Genomic DNA, 21,712 nt, shown 5'->3' with positions numbered 1-21,712 from the left:
AGAATAAATACAAATAATCCTCTTGAATAACTAAATAAACAAGAGACCCAGCATCTGGGTTTGTTCTGTGAGCCTCCAAATTCTGGCGATCATAACTGGAAGCATCGTTTTAGGTCATGAGGGTCCAGTCGTCTCTCCTGCAGCCGAGGAACACCTCGGGATAAAATCTCGTCTGTCCTTCACCGGCTTTGAGAGGATTATCGGTGCATTCATCTCATCTTGTGGGCTACAAACTCTACTTTGTCCTCCGTCAGAGTTCGCTCTCCTGTCTAGTGCAGCTGTAGGGTTTATCACTATCTAAAAGCTGGACTTTTCTTTTCCTCTGGGCGCTCATTCTTTTTTTTTTTTTTTGGAATTAAGATTGGGCTCAAACTTTTAACAATCAATGTTGTCAAAGTCCATCAGAACAGGCTTTCGGTCCAATGTTCTACAAATGTGTAATTATAACACTTCGAGTGTTTGGATACTTTTATTACAGCCGGCACGTCACAGATAAAGAGATTAGCTGCAAACTCCAAGATAAATATCACTGCACTCTTATCTACAGCATCTTGTATATGCTCAACATTTTTTTTTTAATTATTGATAGTCACTCAGAATATGATGGTTAATAACTTACAAACTCGCAAATGAGCTGCTGTTGCCGGCACAGTGCTACACAGATATTCACTGATATCAATCATGGAGAAATTGTGCATTTGGAAACTCATATTTGTGCCAAATGAGTGAGTTCTTAGTTTGTGATAACTACTCTATTAAACTACTATTGAAGAGTTTCCAAATTGTTTTTCAGATCTGCAAACTTTAGAGTAGTAAATAAGTTGACATGGTATGAAACTGGGGAATTGAACCACCAACCTCATGATTTAAAGACAACCCGCTCTACCTTCTGAGTCACATTCTGAGTCATCGATTTGAATGGAATACGGTCGATGCTAGTCTGGATCGGCGCTCTCGTAGCAAAGATCATGTGCAATGGCAGTCATTCGGTCCAAACACGATTCACGCAAATTCCCTGGTTGATACTAAAAACAGCAGCTGTAAGGCAGCGACTTTGCAGGATTGCATTCACATCGAAAACCAAAATCTAAAAGTTGACTAATTTCAATCTAATTAGGCTGAAAGTTGAGGCAGGAAAGTTTCTATATTCATGGTTTGCTGACCTGGAAAGGACAAAACCAAAAATGTGTTAAAAAAATAAAACCTCATATGCACAAGCAGACACGCACTCAGATGTAGTCAGACTCACAGTGGCAGAATTACACCAATGATTTCAAAACCTCTGACTAATTGATTGGATGACAAGGCTGCGGCTAATGGGGAATAAATATGATTAGCATTCGCTCATATCCTTCATTAACAGGAAACAAAGAGTTGATCCTCATCAAATCAATCTAGCGGAGCTGTACTTGTCAGAATCCAATGAAATGGAAAAAATTAGAATATTAATATTAGAATATCAGTGTTTTTCCATTTCATTCACCAGAAGACTGATTATCCAAGACAAGGATGTCATTATTAAGCAAAATGTAGTGATTTCAGTTATGGACTTGGAGTTGAAACAGCTTCAGTGAATATCGGTTCTATGGAAAAGCACTTACTCAGGGCTTGATAACTGCCACTTCCCTCTCATTTCTTCATAAATGTGCACTTTCAAAAGAAGATACACCTGTCTCAGCAGTCAATCAATCACCTGGAAAATACTGTTGATATACATTATATTGCTATAGTTGCGTCTGTATTTTACTCAAATTCACTGGTATTATGTCAGCTCTGCATAACATTCACTTTTCTAATGCTATTTATATAAAATATTATACATATTCTCACTCTCAAAGACCTCTTGCTCCATGGTGAAAGGGTCTCCATGCTGTGTAGCGAGATGAGCCTCCTGAATTTGCAATTACCAGCCTTTTCTCAACTTGGAAAGAGGCAGAAAAAAACATCTTGGCTAAAAACATAAAAAGTCGAGAGAGGATGTTTTCTCTCTCAATGCTCATCCAAAACCATGATATTTCTCTAACTGTCTGGATTGGATTGGTGAGGATGAGATTACAAGAACAATCACCAAAAAATTGACACCAATGCATTCAAAAATCATAACATCTATGTATTACATACATATTTTGGGAGATAATTCTTCCCAGTAAGTCATATTCTGTCACCTGGAAGAACAATGCTAAGTGTAAAGGCTGATTAAATGGTGCAGTAGCTTTCATCATTTTCACATAGTCCCATATCACGTATCAAAATATAATTAACCTTTCAGATTGCGTATTTATGCTCCAAATGTCTCATTTAAATACGTAAATATGATATGAAGTGACACGCACAAATCTGCATAGTGCAACAAAACCACGGTGCTTTCTCATCTCCCACTGATCATGCCAATCTCCCATGATGCATCATTAATTGAACTCAACCCAGACTTGTCTGCCCTGACTAACGGAGGGTACCTCAGCTCCCGGATCAATGGGACTATTCGACCATAGGGAATCTGATGCTCTGCCTAATTGGACCTGCCTGCCAATCACTGTCAGGTTTGTTATGAAGCGACGATGCAGCTTTGGAGTCCTGCCTGCACATCGAGATGGTGGATCAGGTATGTCGGTCAGTGTCAGGCTAACAGAACAGGTGCTGACTCTGCTGATTCAGCTTGTTTCATGATAGCTCCACAATGGGCTCATTATAGTTAATGGTCCAGGGTTTTTTTCCCCCCCATAATGAACTGATCGTTATGTTTGGTTGGAGGTCAACTTGAGGTCAGAATTCATTTGGACTGCAACATTAGTGGAACGATTAAAAACTGAACAAATAACTTTTTGGCTAATTTAGTACAACACAGCTTTTGTTTTTTTTGTTTTTTTTTGCTTCTTTATCTTTGTTTTCTTTTTAATATTGAAAGAGAGAGCTGTCAGCCATTGTAATTGTTCCTCCTGTCCCTGCTGTTTGTGAAGAGATAATTTCCGGCCTCATTTCAGATGTAAGAGATGGAGGTCAAAATGAAGAGTCCTTGTTCCATTGTAAAACAACAAACACAGCTAAAATGAACTTAGATGTTACATAGGCCTCATATTAGCTTTAGCATTAGGATGAAATTCAGAGTGCACTTTTGTATTGTGAACATGCTTTAAATTCTCCCTGAACATTCCGTTTAACATCCTAAATTACCTTCACTTGCTCTTATTTATACTTCATGAATATATACAACATAACATTAAGATTTTGTGAAATATTCATATCCAAGATGCAATTTTGTATTAATGCAGCACAACAAGACAACATTGCTTGAGGTGCAATTATCATTGAAGACACTCAAGTTGTTTCTCGGGAAATAGGTCTCAAACTTTCCTCTCAACAAGAGTTTACTTACTGTGTTTACACATTGTCTATATTCCACATTTTAAAAGTCAAATTTGGAACTGTTTAGATCAAATATCTAAATAAATGTATATATTTTAGTATTTTCCATCTGGCAGTGTAAAGGTGAGACAACAATTAGACCAAAAAGAACATAAAAATATAAGTTCAACAATAAAACGATTGAAATGTTCCAATTTATATTAGATACCATAACATTTTACTGAATAGTTAAAATGTCTGGGGGTTCTGCTGCTTTTGTTTACTGTATTTTAGATGATTATAGATTGCTACAGCTCTGCACACTGCAGCAGCTCTGCTTAAATCAGCAATTCAGCCAAAGCAAGTCACCGACATAACAAACATGCACAGGCAATGCAGGATAATAATTGGCAAACAAAAACCCACCATGCACCAAAAATAGAGCCCGTATTGTTTCCGTGCTTTATCTTCATCTCCTTCCTCCTTCCTCATCTACTCGCACATCATCCCCTTCAGATTTACCACCCTCCACCATCACTAATGTGCACAGTCATGGAGCCTAAAGTTGCAGCAGCTTTGATTCAGTTTTTTTGTCCAGAGTCCAGCAGTTATCTGAGGACAGGAGTGCTGCTATCTAATCAGGAAGTTCACATCGATAAGATCCCATCAGCTCCTGTGACGAAGACTTGCTACATGGATGATAACACTTTTATTCATTATACTCAAAGGTTTTGGGGAATACCATTCACAGCTGAAACTCACGTGTGTCGATCGTTTATCCATATTTTGAGGCCCACTTTCCTTTTAGTGGGAATGTCTAGCGATTTATGAGTCCTTATCATTAAATATCTACTAGTTGTGAAATGTGTAGATCAAAGTCTACTACATACAGAAGCTCCGCAGTTCGAGGGCAAATTGGTTGTGAAGAAAACAGAACGGGTCAGTATGACTGTTGGCCCTCAAATTACTCAAAACTGAACTGTCTGTGACTTCTATGTGGACAAGAAGGAAGGATAATATAGATGTGAGTCTATGAATTCTAATACACCTCTGGTTTTCTTACCCAACCTCAAAGTAAGATTATAGAGAGTTTGAGACAATAAACTGAGACACCAACACAAAGAACCACATGCATCACTAAAATGCTGATGTAATATTCTTGTGTTTGTTGACATCTTAGAGACCCAACTACTTGTCAATAAACCGAGAATAATTGACGGATTAATTGATAATGAATAATAATAATAATAATAATAATAAATTATATTTGTAATGCACCTTTCATTGTTCAAAGTAATCTCAATGTGCTACAGAGTAAAACAAAAGAGGTTTAAGAACAGCACCAAAAGAGCACAATGTTTACTACTATGCTTTTTTTTGTTGTAATGAAAGCAATCATTAGTTTCAGCCAAAATCCAGTAGCCCTTTTTAACAATGGGAACCACCAACCTGGTCTGACAGACATGTGGAGCAAGACAGCGCAACATTATCCTGTACCTCCATAAGGCCACTTCAGACTGCTGTTTGATAGGTAGTAAGAGCCTCTAAAGTAAGAAGTACCTTCCTCTCCACAACACAAGGGTCATGTCATCTCATTCTCCAGGGAAAACTCTAACACAGTGCCAGTGTGGTATGAGTACCTTCATACCTGCCTTGCCCCTTCTTAACTTGGAGTAGAGCAACACTCTGGCCAATATACAGGACTTCAGTTCTAGTGCTGGGGCTGTGCAGGGGTTGCCCAACTGTATCTAGTTGCCACTTCACGACTTTAGCGCCAGCTCCATCTCTGCCAAAGAAAAAAAGGTGACGCTCGCTCTGCAGAGGCCGTTTTGTAGCCAAAGTACCGGCCTTCCCCTCCCACTTGATATTTTGAAATCCCATTTTTTAAATATCGTTGGGAAGATGTCAAAGAAGGAGTTTCCCCAAGAAGCAACCACCATAACTCACATCTGAAGCCAACGCCTAAGAGCATATAAGATGCAATACATCTAATGGAAAAACAGTAACTCCAAAAAAACTGACTGGATTGAAGTCAAGAGGCGAACCCCAAACATCTCATTAGAAATTCCAGAAACCTTTTTTCACTTGAATTTAGGGTCTTGATTAGCTAATGCCACCTTGTCTAATGTGCATCTTTTAAAAGTCGTTGTTCACTCAAGAGGCGTTTAAAAGGATTTAAAGTGGAATTTGACTGGGGGGCAGTGTTGCCTTGATTGCTTTGCCTATCACATTGATTATGGTGATGGCTGATTACTCGCATCAAGCAACATGTTCTCTGGATCCAAAAAACCCTCAAGATGCTGGTGAGCATTAGACCCTAACTCCGGGCTTCAAAGCACCGCTATAGAAACCCTATTGGTGATGTCACGGCCACTAGTCTTTCTATTGACTGAAGTGTGACCAAATGTGAAACAAGTTGCCTGTTAGTGTATCTTGACCTTTCAGGTATTTAATTCCCTGCATTGATGGAAAACAAATAATCTACCGGGAAATCTACATTCAAATATTGCACTGTATATATATACACTGGCGCAGTATTTTCTCATATTGTCCAATGCTGATTGTCGGCACAAAAACTATTTAAGGTTAGGGTATAACAGATCTTGGTCACGGTTTATATCAGAGTCATTGTTAAAGGAAACCCCCGTTTGTAGGAAATAAACAAGCGATCTCACACACTGACCCATCCACACAAAGTCCTTACTATGAGGTTTTGCAGCACTATAAGAAACAAAACTCTACTTATGCCATGACAGGGGTCATTTTTCACACAGCCACTAAAAGTTGTTGTCAAGTAAACAAGAAAGTTAACCAAATATGTTTTGCTTGAGGGACAGATTTGGCCCTTCGGCCACAATTTGCAGTCAGAGCTCTAACCTCACCTCCATTTGTGCAAAAAAAAAAGTGGTTAAGGGCAATATGAGAATGTGTCAGTTCCGATCCAGTTCAGACCTGCTCTACCTACACACCTCTATAACACCTTTAGACAGTTTCTTATGTCTATTCATTATTGCCAACGTGCAAAAAGCTGCACAGAATAGATCTTGTGATGTCTTTGGCTCACCTGTACAAATGTAGTGTGAAGTAAAGTGAGTCACATAGACGTCAGAGGAAGAGATACACTAGGACTGACCTTCAACAGTATCCATCCAGTCCATGAAAACACTGCTGCCCGCTTCACTGAATTGTGGTTTCCAGGGTAACAGAAGCAATTCAACCTCGAATCCTTCCCTTAACGTCTCATTTACTCCTACGATATTCTCTCTCTTTTTTGGGAAGTAACAAGCCTACTAATACAAAAATCTCTGCAGGTCCTAAGTGGACAGTAACCTGCCTTCATCAGGCTGACTGACAGCAGATATATACTGAACCAACATCGTCTTCATGTCTACTCCATAGGAAGAAAACAGGCCTATGTATTGATTGATTGATTTTATTTCCATGCCGAGTGAGGGGACTCACATACAGACTGCCAAACCTGCCAGCAGCGGTTGCCACTAGCAACAGGGTGTTTAACTCAAATAGACTACCGGTGGCAGAATAATTACTGAGGTTACTGATTAAAATTTGAAGGAGATTATCACTAATGTATGACGGATTAATCCATGCTACCCTGTACTGAGAACAATACAGTATTATAAAACGGGTAGCTCAAATCAAGCAATCTGATTGGTTCATAGCTGTGATAATACCGAATGGTATGCTATGACGTCTAATTCCTCTGCATTTTCTGTATGACAATTAAATGAACATGATGGACTGTGACATGAGGTTTAAAATGTGTGAATGGCTCATCGAAAAACTGCAGTGCAGAGGAGTATTATACTGTATATGACATTTTGGGACTTATTTTGATGCAAAGATTTGTTAATTAGCAGGAATGTAGCACAAAAGGATAGTCAAAGTAGTGCTCTGGTGGTATAATTGTGGCTAAAAAGTTAGAAACATTTAAATTGGAATGCATGACGGTTATAAAAACAGCTTACTTCAGCCCGTAATATGTTGTGACTATAGCAGCTATAGTGACGTTTGGCTGGTATGTGATGCAGAACACCACATACCACCGCCTGGCGTGAACTACAATCTATAGCATACGACAAAGCCAGAATATTCCTGCCCTTGAGCCGTTTCAGTAATGTACTGGAGAGGGTTCTGTCATGTACTTGGAGTAATCATTTACATTGACGGTGACAGCTGAGCAAGAGATTTTCTTTCTGGTGATTTATAGTGAAGGCGCCTGGGCTCAACACAGCCTCTGCTACATGAACAGAAGTGCACAAACATCAATAATGTCAAATGCCAACTGGCATGGGTGGTCCGGGCCTGACCGACAAACTTTTTCCTTTTCTTTTTCTTTTTTTATAACTGTGCCATGCTCGTTTAATCTGGCATTGGCTGCGATCATATCTTGACTCAGCTTTCTATATCGATTCTTGGCTTTGCTGACCTCTCTCACTATCTGGCCGACTTAACAAAAAAAAACACCACTAAAGAAGTTAAAGCCAACCCTACAGCTTCCAATTCTCCCAGGTCTGAAGTAAACTATATTGCTTGGCTTACCACTTGATACATCTTTGACTTGGTGTGTAGGATTATTGTCCATCAGTAGCAATATTTAGGTTCTTTTGTAAAGTTTTTTAAAAATTCATTTTTGGGAGTTTTGAATCAATTCAGAATCTTAGAAGATAAGAATCTCTATTCTTTCATCAATACATTTTTCCTTGACTCCTACTTCAAATAAAAGGGCAATTATACAAGTGTTTTTTTCTAAATTAAATGTAATTTATTTCTGCTGTGTCTACCCTCTAAAGATGTCCCTCTGAAATTTTAATTGCTGGAAAGAAACGGACCAAGGGTGAGGGTTAGACCCCTTCTACTGTCACATTGGGGCACAAGGAGATCTATAATGTTTTACCGCATGAGAGGATCGGTTCTGTGCTTGAAAGTAATGATCTGATTACTGAACGTTTGGAGGAAACCCATGCACTTTCTCCCACTAGAAAGAGTCACTTTATTGTAATCTTTCTTGACTTGGAAACCTTCAGGACAGAATATTGGATTTGGACACATTCACTTGGCTTAAAGCCAAAGGTCAAGGGTGACAATGCCGAAGGTGGATAGACCTGAACAGGATGTGAAAGAAATAAGGTGTATTTATGTTGCTTTTCTTCCTGTGTCTGGATGTTTCTTATTGCTTTTTGCTGTATGTTGTAGTGCTTTTTTCATATTGATCTTTAGCTATTTGGATTTAAAATCTCAATTTCCTTGGAGATATTTGACAACTGATCTGTTTGTGATGCTACAGCTCCCAGAGTGAGGAGTGCTGTGGTGTGAGGCATGGTGTACCGTTTCTTGAAAAGCAGCATTGAGTACATGAGGAGGAAATATCATTTCAGATGCAAGGAAGAAGCGTGCACCAGAAATGGATAAAATAACTCTGGCACTAAGAAATGGTCCTTTAAGACGAGTGTGTGACATGTTGGTTAATTCTGTTTGATTTTAATTTCAGAGTTTTAAATAATTTCATTGTTAACCGTTGGAACGGATGGTTGACGGTTAGGGAAACAGCCTCAGTCCTATTTCGGGCAACAGTAACGTGACAGGTCTGTGGCAACTGTGTGGAAATGGAGCTGAACACATGCAGGTTTAATTCAATAAAAATACACTTTCTATGTGCATCTGACTCAGATATTTAAGTAGAGGAGGAATATGTGGTTAGTGGGAAAGAGAGACGGTGGAATGTCTTGAAAAAAGATTAAGTCATCCCTCCAACTCACACATACACAAATTAAACTGAGCAATTATTTCAGTGTTGGCCTTTTCACTACATGCTAATAGCAGCCGTCACAGAAAGCTACGTACGAGAGGGTTGGGAATTTTATTTTCCATCTTTTCTGCTAATGAGTTAAAGAGGGACTTTGATCTCACACTGAAGATTCCTCGCAAAAGATTAAAATGCTAATTACTTAAAGGGGAACTGTTACTTTACGTATCAGAGAAAAATGTTCATAATACTCAGAGAAATTGGTGCTTTAGCTCACTCTGAGCTAAAGTACTGGCTTATATAAGCTGTGTGTGGATTTTCAACATTATCTCCTTGTGTTAGTCATACAGGTTGTATGTCTATAATGTCCACAGCTCTTTATCCACCTGTAGCAATTAACCTCCACCATCCACTGACGTATTGGATGCTTAAAGAGAGTAGATAGTTTACTGCAGGGCTATTTCTGGAGTTTTCCGGTCTGCTGTCAGTGCTGAGAAATGCATTTCGCATAGCCATGCAGTTTCCAGGCATGCTGCGGACATCATGGGTTCCTGCATATTTTAGATGTCGGCGTCAAAGCAGATTTGTTAGCGCTACAGTCCACTACGCAGGCAATGAAACTAGGCACAGCAGGGGAGTCTGGGACATCAAGTGGATGCTGGGTGTCTAAGTGTATTTTTGGAAACACACGTGTTCATATCCTTTGCCAGAGTTATATGTTAAGTAACCATTCGCCCCATGTCTGCGTGTTAAGTACAGAAATCTGCCAATCAAAACTTCTAAAGTCTTGTTCAATCCGAACACAACTCAAATGTTAAAAAAATAAAACTAGTTTTGGTTGTAAGGGGAGTTCCATGCCGTTACTATTTCTTGGGGAACAACAGTTAAGCGTAGTGACTCCCCACAGTCTTGTCGTCGTGGTGAGGTTGCCTGGTAACCGGCGCTTTAGAGTTGCTAAGTGGAACGAGCTGCTGATGAAGTATTTTTGCCCACTCCAAACTCCCGTTTCATGTCTTTTAATAACGGTTTGGTTTTTGACACAAAATGATCCAAATATGCACCAAAAAACAAACAACTATACACAGATGAAAACAAACATAAAACAAGGACATGAAAAAATAATGCCTATAATACATGTTTGAAGCATGCAACAGGATAAAAACACTCAAAGTTAAATAACTTTAATTAATAATTAAAAAATAACTACAAAGACTGCCATTTTGTTTTTATAGTTTTATGTTCTGACTATCCGTTTTTGATTATTTCAAGTATATTTCAAAAGTTTTTTTCCCATCAGTTTGTCATGGCATATGCCTGTAAACACCAATACCCATGAGTCTTGGCTGCCGTTGCCATGGAAAAGAAGCCAGTCAGAGCTGTAGTTGCAGTTGTCAACAGAATACGCTATAACGTCATCGTTTCCAAATCTAAATTGGTGAAAAGGTAAAAAAGAATCCAAAGGTAAAGTCGTTTAAACTACAGATTGTATATTTCCCCAACAGCACCAACTATAACTTCCACGCATAGAGTTCAGCATTCTGGCCGTCGCCATCTCAGAATTTTGTGCCACCAGTGATCGGAAATGACCACTTTTGTCCTGCAGAGAAACTGCAAGTTTAAGGCACTTAGCAGCATGTATAACAATGTCCATGTTCCGATTCTTACAGAAATGCACCTTCTAATTTTATGTTTTTATGTACATAAGCTTGCATCTTTAACCTTCTGTCAAAGAACACAATATTCTTTTTGTATCTTTTGTACTGATGATTCAACTGGGAGTTTCATCCTCATTTGCTTCTATCTCATCATGTCAATGCAGACTTACTTATGGAATCAAGGGCCTTTTAAAAAATACCCCCTTTGCAACTCTTTATCCAGAGATTCCTCAAATGGTAAAGCCAGGCGGATGGATAAGCTGTTTGTCAAGGAACTGTTACACGGCACAAATCCCCCGAAAACCACAAAGTGTTGTTTTTTACATTAGTGTGTGTGTTCGGATCAAACAAACAAGTTACATTGTGTTAATTAGTGAGTTTTAGAGGTCTTGGAAGGCAGATTTCTGAACTTTGGAGAGGCCCAGGCCTGCTGTTTCCCCCTGCTACCAGTATTTATGCAAATCTACACTAATTGCCTCCCCACTGCACCTCAACACTTAATATGCACACATGAGAGTGGTGTCAATCTTCTAATCTAACTCTCCGAAAAAGAAAGTGCATATTTTCAAAAATGAAGAACTAGGGCTGGGAGAAAATCACACATTGCAAGATTTTAGACTGAATGCCTTGATATCAATATTGTGACAACATTGTAGAGTATTGGTGTTTGCTATATTACAGTATTATGATATCCCAAGTAAGATGATATGTAGTCTCATTTCACGATATTGATAAAATATCGATATATTGCCCTATGTTGACGTATTTCCTTTAAGGGGTGGTTGGTTTGAGAGTAATATTAGTAGTGTTAGTGATTATACTGATGTGTAAAGGCAACCAATTTCCTGTTAGATTCAAAGCAGATGGGATAGCCTTACATTTGAGCCACAAAGTCTGATCGCACCACTTCTTTTAGGCCATATACGATATTTCTTTACCACATAATGCTTTGCTTACTTAAAGAAGTTACTCTGCCTTTGGTTGTGGGCTACTTTATGCCCCATTACTCCTGTTTACGGAGGATGGGAATTGGTTCCTGGATCCTCAGAAACAGCTTGGCAACACCTCCAACCACGTCTAGTCATCTGACGAGGACGCCAGCTACTCTGGATCATAACCAGTGAATCACTATCTAATATGACTCACAGAGGGGAGACCGGGGATTAGACTGGTGGGAGATAGCGTCAACTGTGTAATTGTGTATGATTTCAGCTTATAGATGACAGAAGGAAAAAAAAAAAAGTTAACTTCACATCCAGCTACAATTGCAGAGGCGCATGAATATCTATAAATTTCCCCTTCCTCAAAGTGCCTCCCAGGGCCGTGGCACATGGCAGACGCTCCACACTTTCATCCTGTCACGTTTGCTCATTATTGGAGAGCGACACACCAGCTGTGACTGGATTCTCTCTCTCACCCCCAAGGCTGGATAGAAACTCGTCTGCGTCTCCCTCCTCAATCACGTAAAACAAATGAAGAAGTGTTTCCTCACAAACGAACAAGGAAAATAAAAAAAAGTGGAAGACACTGGGCGAGAAACAACTTAACCGAGAACAGTGTCAGGTGAATAAATGATAGAATCGTGGATAACAATTTTTTTCTGGCCCTCGGGCTGAGAGCCAGTGTATTTCTCACTGGGTTATGATCGCTGGTGCAGAGAGCAGACCTGCTCCTTGGATATATTTCCTCCTCTGTGAAGGTTTTAGCTTTCATAAAAAGGAGGGAATAATGATGAGGACGATAGGGTCAAGGCCTTCGGATGCAAAGCATTTATAATCAAGGGCAAAAGGGAAAAAATGATCGCTGTCTCTTTAAGTGGAACATCTGGTTATAGATGGCTGTCATACTGAGACTATCAGTCTCCACAGACCTGTTTGAAAACATGTTTTCTAATTTTTTATACAGAATATGCCTGTGAAATATATTTGACTGCACTTCAGTCATTCAGATCCCCTGAATAAAGTGCCAGAATAATGTGAACATCAGAAAAAGGCATGCTGAATCACTGCTGTGGATGAGCTAAAAAATAATTTTAGTTGGGTTGAATTGTTGTTGTCTTTTATACCATAACTGCTCACATGTTGTGTCTGATATAATCCATATTTTCTTATTGACGATGGATAGAATCAATATGCTTGATGTATGCTACCTGCACATCGCCAAACAACATACAGAGAAAGTTCTGTGGGGCATTTTCTCCTGTTTTTTGACATTTCACACACTGAAAAGGTAATTGATTAATTGAAAAAATGAATTGGCAGATTAATCAATCATGAAAATAATAATTTGTTTCAGCCCTAATTAGCACTATCGCCAAAAGCCAAATAGAAGATCAGGGAAGACAACATTTCATAGCTAACTGCCTCACATTTACATATTTGCCATGTAGAAGACGTGTTATTATGTCTTTGCCTTATTTTCTCATTACTCCCTTCCCTCGGTGGCTGTCCTGAGGTTAATTCTTTAACAGTGAGGAGTCAGCCCTCGGTAACACCTGCTGAATAAATGACAGCAGTGATGGGTGTTTATAATGAGTATAGTAGAGTCATATGTGGTACACATCATGTCTAACAGGATTGTAATTCCAGCGGAGATAGAGGTGTGAGAGATCAGGGTGCCTCAGTCTTCCCTTATAGTATACATAGTGATTGAATTATTATTATTTTTCCCTTACATACATTATATAGAGCTGACTCGAAGTCTAATAAAATGCCTCATTACATGCATAATCATTTTTTCACTATTAGAAAAATAGAGGGGGGTGTAATATAAATGATAATACTACAGGAAAGGGAACATTACGTCCTACTGTTTTATTTAGAAATTACTTTTAATACAAGAAACGGCAACCAGAATTGCCTATTACGCCACATTCAAGTCGACATAAGAGAAACAGATTGTTATAAGGCAATTCATATTTCTTTTACATATTTCCAATGTTCCATTAAAATCGTTATTTCTCACAGAATATATTAGGCATGTTTAAAATATGGAAGAATCTGTTTTAATATTGAGGATAATATGGATTTATGAAGATGAATTTGCAACAATAAACTCCAGTGCTATTTTAATTGATGCCTGTGTGACTGAAAGGAGCATTTTATTTCTTATGTATGAATGCATATATTTGATACCTGCTAGACAACAAGTCTTAAACATTAAGCTTTCCTACAGTATGTAATCCACAAGCTGCTGTGTTTGTTGTACCTACAGATTGAGTCCCTGTGCTGGTGTCTCGTCCCTGCGAGGGCGTAATGGATGTCTAATCAGATTATGAACCATCTCCGTGTCCTTTCAACCTACAACAGATGTAGACATGTCCAGGAAAAGCAGTTATCCATTCCTGAAGCCTGAAGCCCCTTTCATCTTATTGTCTGATGAAATATACACCTTCAAAGGGCATATTTTCCATCAGGGAGAAACTGGGATTCAAGAAACTCTCTCTTATTAGGAAGAGACGTTTCCCAAATGTTGGCCACATTGTGCGTTATGCAATACTGGGTGTTCTGGGATGAAAGCACGAAAAAAAGGCATACAAGTCATACAATAAATCTGATGCCTGAAGGAACCAAATTTAATCTGCCCAAGTGAACATAATCTAATTACACATAGACAGCATCTTTGGATTCATGTCTTCCTTACAGGTCTGTGTAATTGTTTAAACGATACATGCATAGATACATTTTATTCATACATCTACGATGCTGGGAAGAGTTATTATTGCTAACCAGATAAAGTCACAATGTCTCCTGTAGGTTTCAACACATTACAGCCGAAAGATGCCATATCTCGTCTGCTTGATGGAGCTTAAGGCAGAACGGACACTAATAGGCTGGGTAATGCATTTGTGAGGTCATTCAATTAACATCGCCGGTTGATGTCTGCTGTTGATTCCAGCTCCTACGGTAAGTCGTGGGGAGACAGAAAATAACTCTCGGTTTGAAACAAAGAGGAGGTAAGATGACATGTTTTTATATATCTGGCATGTTGTTCTTTCTGACTAATTATTTGGTTATTTACTATTTAATTTTTCTTCATCATATTGTGATATTTATACATTAACACAACAAACTTTGAGCCGATTTATCAACCTATGTTAATCTGCGTCTATTCTCATAATAATAATAATAAATCATAGTGAATGCAACATTAACATAACATCAACTTTAAAAAATGTATATGTTCTTTTGTTTGGCTGAATGTTTTTTATTTTTCGTGTACGTTTTATTTTTCGTTTTATGGAATTCATAATTAAAGTGAATTTGAAATTATGTGGCAAATGTGTGGAAAATAATGACAAAACCAATGAACTGAATGATGCTAAAACGCTGAGGGGAACTGTGCAGATTTGCCACTCTGAGTGACCCTTTTCAAATTGCACAGACATTTGATCCATTGTGAATAGAAAAAATATTCATTACAACAGCTTTCCATTCATCTGAGGAGAGATCATCTGCAAAAACTGTGAGCCAACATTCTGGAAGACTAACCAGGTATATTTAGAAATCAGCAGGCACAGAAATATTTTCATTTGCAAGAGAAGTCATTAACTCCTGCAGTGGCTAAGTATTATTCAGAGAACACGGAGCCCTACAACTCGTGTAAACCATAATTTTCTGCCAAACATAGGTGTTCCAACAATCATAATGAGCACCGTCTTCCTGAAATAACAGTATGAAATAAAAGCTGTTTACGCCCATGTTTGGGCTGCATGGTGAAAACACTGCCTGTGTTGCATGACGGGAGAGGATGAAAGACGGGGAATGTGCTTAGACCTCTTAGAAAAAAGCTATAGTGGTATGTCAATCAAGATAATGAGTACTTACACTGAGGGAATGAGACTGTAATCAGCAGAGGTCTGTGTTGATGATCAGTGTTCAGCCAGTACCATCAGTCTGTTAATGAAGTCACTGGCTGAAGGCAACGAGAGCATGTCCGTTCACTGAGACACGCTCACGCTCTTCTTCACCCGTATTTCCCTTCACACACACTTCAGATTATAGCAGGTTGGAGTCTTTACTTGTGAATCCTGCAATATATCTAAACATTAACCAAATGGAATTGAGATTAAATCTTGTTCATGGTGCCCAGAAGAGATAGTCATGACTTCTGCCTTCCTTTGACTTTTCCTGTAGCGCTACCGTGAGGCGGTGACTCTTTGGGCCCTATTTTAACGGTCTGAAACGGAAGTGGGAAAGCGCATTGCGCAAGTAGCTTTGTGGGCGGTTCTACGGCGCTATCGCTATTTTACAGGCGGATAAATGACACTTCCGCCGCGGCGCAAGTGTCAAAAGGGTTGGTCTGAAGCAGCCTAATTACCCGTAGGTGTGGTTTGGGCGTAACGTGCAATGAACCAATCAGAGCGTTTTCTCGCATCCCCTTTAAGAACGATCGGCGCATGTTCCATGGCGGATTGCTATTATGATGGCGGGTTTGCCAGGCGCACGCAATGATAGGTTCACCAAAGAAGATACGGATGTGCTTGTCAGAGCAGTCAAAGAACGTGAGTTGGTTTTATATGGGGATGGGAGAAACCCACCCAAAATTGCTTCAGTGAAAGCGGCTTGGGAGGAAATCGCCGTAATTGTCTCAGCAGCTGGACAAAATAGGACATCTCTCCATTGCCGTAAGCGATACAACGACGTCAGGAGAAGAGGAAAGGCCAAGCTTGCGGCCAACTTGAAAGCGCGTCAAAAGACTGGAGGAGGATCTGGCAGTTACCAGGACCTCACGCCAGCAGAGGATATCGCTGCGTCAACACTGACCGCTGAAAGTGTTGAGGGTTTTGGGGGCTTAGAGGTCGGCACCCAACCCGATGCACCAGCTGTCCAACCCCAAGGTACATAAATAAAGTTCACATAAATAGAGATGTCGTGAAAATCTTTTTAATCATTTTTGACATTTATTAAATGTAACACAGCCATAAAATAAATCAAAACAATGTCACGTAGCTTCTCAGGAAGAAGACCCTGGCCTCGGGACCAGCGCGCACGGGGCAGCTGAGGGAGCCGCGCGGCGCCCTCAAGCACGACGCCGTGGCAGCAGCAGCAGCATGAGGCCGCAGGACCACCCGTTCCTGCAGCTCCAGCAAACCGGGTTCGACATGCTGGAGCGGGAGCTGGCCGGGATGCGGCGAAGCACCAACACCCGTCTGGACCGGGTGGCGATGTTGCTGCGGCCTCTCGGGCGCATCGCCTCAAGTTTGGACCGGATTGCGACAGCAATGGAACGTGCATGGCCCCCAAACGATAATAATTAATTAATTAATTTGATCCGTCATTACGCCTGCTACAATTCGCGTGAATAATTTGGGTAAATGTGTACGCTAGATTTATGCCTATTTATTTTATCTTTATGGACACCACAATGATTTTCCTTGTGTGGTAATATTTTATTGTCCTTGTAATTATGTATGGTTTGCAAAAATGGGAACTGCTGTCCGTGTAGATGAGAGAAGCAAAGTGTATGCGCGAGGTGCACAAGCAATCCGTATGCATCGCATGCGCATGTATGCATGCGCCCTTAAAATAGCATCTGAACAACGCGCCACTGACTTTAAACCAGGTATTTCCTGGCCAGTAGCGCAATGGTTTTTAGAAACGTCAAAATACCGTTTGCGCCAGAACACGCCTCCTCCTTCCGCCGAACCGCCCCTTGGGGCGCAAGATCATTCCCTAATTTAGCGGCGAGTGGCGCTGGTGGCAAAAGAACGCTCTGCGCCAGTTGTAAACTAGCAACGACACATGCGCCAGTGACTAAGTCACTTGCGCCGGATGCAAGATAGGGCCCTTTGGCTTTAAGTGAAGTGTCTCAACAACTAAGGCTGGACTTGGATGGATTGGCATGACATTTGGTACAAAGATGCATGCTCCCTTATACATTTTGGATGAGTAAAATGATAGCATGCTCACTAAGATTGAGTTGTTAAACTCATCACTTAAGGCAAACTTCTGATTGTAAACAAAGTACTGACTAAAAAGGGGGAAACTGGACTTTGTGATGCCAGTGTCAGCTGTAAAAGCAAAATAAATATCCAGTTTATACCCTCACCCATTCCTGCCTGAACTCATATTTAATGTAGTCAGGTTCCCATTTCCTCATTTTTTTATTTTTACTTGCTTTCTACAGTATCTGTGCGTGACAATTTGGATGGTTAAGGTGAGGAAAGGTTGTGGTTATGATTAATAGAGAGGCGGACATTCATTTCAGGTTTGTGACAAGATGCAAAAGGGTCTTCTGGATGAAAATCAGGCCCATCCACAATCCTGGTATACACATCCACACCAGTACCTGCATTGGCATGGAATATAAATTGGTAGGTGTGGATTTGTCAAATGTGGATGTACCTCCTCAGGATACTGAGCATGTATGCTTCTGAAAAATACTGACATGCTTTCAGATCTTTGATGACAGTCTCACTTTGAGAAGGAATCCCAGACTGAGGGAAAAACCGAGAGAGAACTTTTGACGGGGACATATCCTCCAACCTCAAGTTTGTTTGTTGGCATTAAACGCAGAGCTGGTGGATAGGATGTGGTCACGATGGCAGCTGTGTGGATGTGAGAATGCCAAGCCATCACTCTCTTTTTGAAGCCAAGTGTGAAATGGGCTTTAAATCACTTTCACCCCAAGCAGTCACATTATTGATGGGAGCCTCTGAATCCCATGAAAGAGGGAGTCTTATCGGTTTAGCACAAATGCTGCAAATTAGTTAAGTAATTATTATGGCTTTAGCTTTATAAATGCATAAAACCACAAATCCTCTCAACGACACGCATGCACGGAAATTAAATATATTAGGAACGGAACAGACCAGAGGGCACCTTGCACAAACCAGTCCGATTCATGTGAAATGTATCTCTACAGTACAAGTACAAAAAACCCTACCCCCCCTTCAATCTTTCAATTCATAATGAGAGGCTGGTTCATTGTATAATATTGTTTCATTAGACACAAATGGATGGAAAACAAATGAACGCCACTTCTAAGTGTTGTTGACACCTGAAGCCTCCATGGATGATTTACCGTTTCATCGTCAAACAGATCCCAAACTCTTTAAAAAAAAACAACTTGGCCCTTCTAGACTAGTAAACACTAACATGTCAGACTGAGATATGGAGAAGCACTCGCGGGATTGGATGACCTGCTCCAATCTGGAGTGTAACCCTTTTGAACCTCGATTGAACCTCAGCAGAAAGGAGAGGGCGACATCACGGATGCTGGACAACTATCACCTGTTGGGGCGACGGCGGGTTCTGTGCCAGTCTGGGTTGGTGTACTATCAGATCCTCAGCCGCTAACAATTCATCTTCGCTTTGTGTTTTTCTCTGGGAGATGCAATATGACATCATTCCCACTCTCATCTCATCTCATTCTCCGGAAGCTGTCGCTGCTGTGATGAATCCTTTCATCTTCTGTTCTTCGCTGGATGCTGGAGAGACGGAGCAGCAGGCGTTTCCAAGGCAAATGTATTGCATACTCATTTTTACAGGCCTTAAACAGCAAATCTAAACATCCAATATTAACATTCCCTATCTGCCTGAAGGACGATTATGGATCCATCACTGCCCCCGTATACCCATATGCTCTACACTTATTCTCAATGTATCTTGCTTTGTTCTAATATTGTAAATGATAATCTGTCTCTCTTTTTTTGTATTTCACACAAGACACAAGAGCAAAAAGTGGAAGAAATTCTAAACTACAGTATGTGTTTACCTGCTCTAATGTAAGCTGTGATAGTTGTGCATGTCTGGCTGACTAGCTTATTGCCTATAGTAACACAACAATATATTTCCAAAAGAAAGGGTTGGCACATCATTAAGCATCTACATTTCTTTGTGAGACTAAAAGTAAAAAAGAAAACAAAAACTCTTAAAAAGTTTACACTTTTGCAGCTGCAGCCAAAATTACCCGACAGTCTGATCTAAACACAGTTTCCTTCCACTGGCACTAACTAGCTCTACACTGCAATACAAGCACTGCTGCTTTGTTTTCCATATTCATCAATTGATGAGCATGCTGGGACATTTGCCTCAGTCTTTAAGGATTTAAGGTTGAAAACACTGACAACACCGTGATAGCAACAGGTCAATCACAAGGTTGCAATGGCCTAAAGCAAATTTACCATCTATTTAATCTAAATGGGACAATAATTCACTAAATGAACATCATGCAGCTTTGGAGAGGACTTGAAACGAGAGAAGTCAGGTAATTTTCTCTTTCGCCTACCTCGGTCTGAAATCAAGGAGTCATTTCTCCAACAGACCCTTGTGGTTTTGCTGTGTAATTGCTTCAAATCTGTCCATCACCAAAAAAAAACGGTGCTTTGTTATACTGAGGACCAGAAAAAGCCTGATGCTTTCATTGTTAATCCAAGGGTTAGAGAACCCCCTCCCCCCTCCGTGCAGCCAGATGTACTTTTCATACAAAACCAACATTAATCCTTCCACTTACACTTCAGAGGAAGGAAATTACCTATGGTGGGTGGAGATTCTGTGAAATGGATGTGAATATCTCAACGGTGAGTGCAGCTGTGCTCCATGATTGATGATTGAAGTGTAGGGTATTTTTAATTTTCACCCCGTCTCTGCTGTAAGGGGCTATTTTCAATCACAGCTCCCAATTGGCCTCCACTTCCATGCCATGCAGCCCCTGATACTATTATCTCGACTATTCTGAACCTAGAAATCTGATAGGTAAACTAACACATAGGGTTGCACGGTATACCGGTACTAATTTGGTACCGGGGTACTGAGGCATTTAAAACGGTACTATATTGCATTTGGACGGGACCGGTACTTGCAGCGCCCACAACAGCGCGGCGAACTCGCTGCGTGACGTCAGCGCGTTGTAACTACAGCTGAGAGGACGAGGAGCGAGCCGCAGCTTTGAGAGTTAAAAGCAAAAAGCAAGCAAGCCGGAGGAAACCGCTAGCAAGTTAGCGAGCAGTGTGGACTGTAGCAACAAACGGAGCAGGAGGAAAGCTTGGAGAGCGCGAGCGAGAGAGCGAGCGAGCGCGAGCGAGGGAAGCACGGAGAGGAGAATGGCTGCTGCCACCGTCACCACGCCGCAACTTGCGGACAAACCAGCGCCGCGAACTGCGATATGGCCGTACTTTAGCTTAAAACAAATGCGCAAGGCGAGGCAGTTAACGCTGATGCACCACTGTGTAAACGGTGTTTAAAACATGCATGGCTAACGGCGGAAACACCTCCGACTTAGCCAAACACTTAAAGGACAAGCACCCAGACCTGCACACTGAACTCAGGGAACGACAGGTCATTTACTCAGGAAAAAAAGACACATTCAGTGCTAAAAGCGCCACCCCCCTTCAATCTTAACAAAAGTAGCTCTGGAAGAAAAAAAATAGAGCTGGTTTATTTATATTATTATATTTTATATTATATTATTGTATTTATATTTTCACATTTTTAAAATTGTGTTATTAGAAACGCTTGTCTTTGTGGTATTTTATTTTATTTGCTGATAAATATGTTATTGTTCTAAGATTTTCTATTAAAATAAAGTCAGTAATGACATTTTTAGCATTCACTTTTTATTTGAAAAAGTATCGAAAAGTACCGGAAAGTACCGAAACACATGTTGGTACCGGTACCGGTACCAAAATGTTGGTATCGTGACAACACTACTAACACATCTTTAATATATAATCATAATAATGATAATAGGATGTATAAATACATAGATGAGGACAGAGAGTTGAGGGGTTGGACATGTTGCATGCTCTGTGGGTAGTGTTGATAATTAATCTTAAAATAATCTCTGAGAAACTTGTTGATGGCAGTTGAACGTAAGAGGACATTAGTTCAGGTGTTCATTCACTGGGAATAAAAGGCTTTTAAGATTTGAGCTACAGGTTACCTACAGCTGAAGGATCCCATTGTCTGTTGTTACTTCAATAGTGCTGCAACTAATGCTTACCGTATCA

At 40.2% G+C, this 21,712-nt stretch overlaps 1 protein-coding gene across 1 annotated transcript; it reads left to right on the top strand.

Moving 5' to 3' along the window:
• Nucleotides 1–15,934: 15,934 nt before the first annotated feature.
• Nucleotides 15,935–17,020, top strand: LOC311011557 (myb-related transcription factor, partner of profilin-like; the record flags this gene model as incomplete). The annotated part of the gene is made up of 2 exons (XM_084006591.1): nucleotides 15,935–16,600; nucleotides 16,713–17,020. Exons 1-2 carry the CDS (start codon nucleotides 16,183–16,185, stop codon nucleotides 17,018–17,020), a joined length of 726 nt encoding a protein of 241 aa, XP_083862717.1. The 5' UTR covers nucleotides 15,935–16,182.
• Between the last annotated feature and the right edge of the window lie 4,692 nt (nucleotides 17,021–21,712).

Source organism: Eutrigla gurnardus (assembly GCF_963514095.1).
Source record: "Eutrigla gurnardus genome assembly, chromosome: 3".
NCBI lineage: Eukaryota > Metazoa > Chordata > Actinopteri > Perciformes > Triglidae > Eutrigla > Eutrigla gurnardus.
This window is presented reverse-complemented; position numbering and strand designations above follow the sequence as displayed.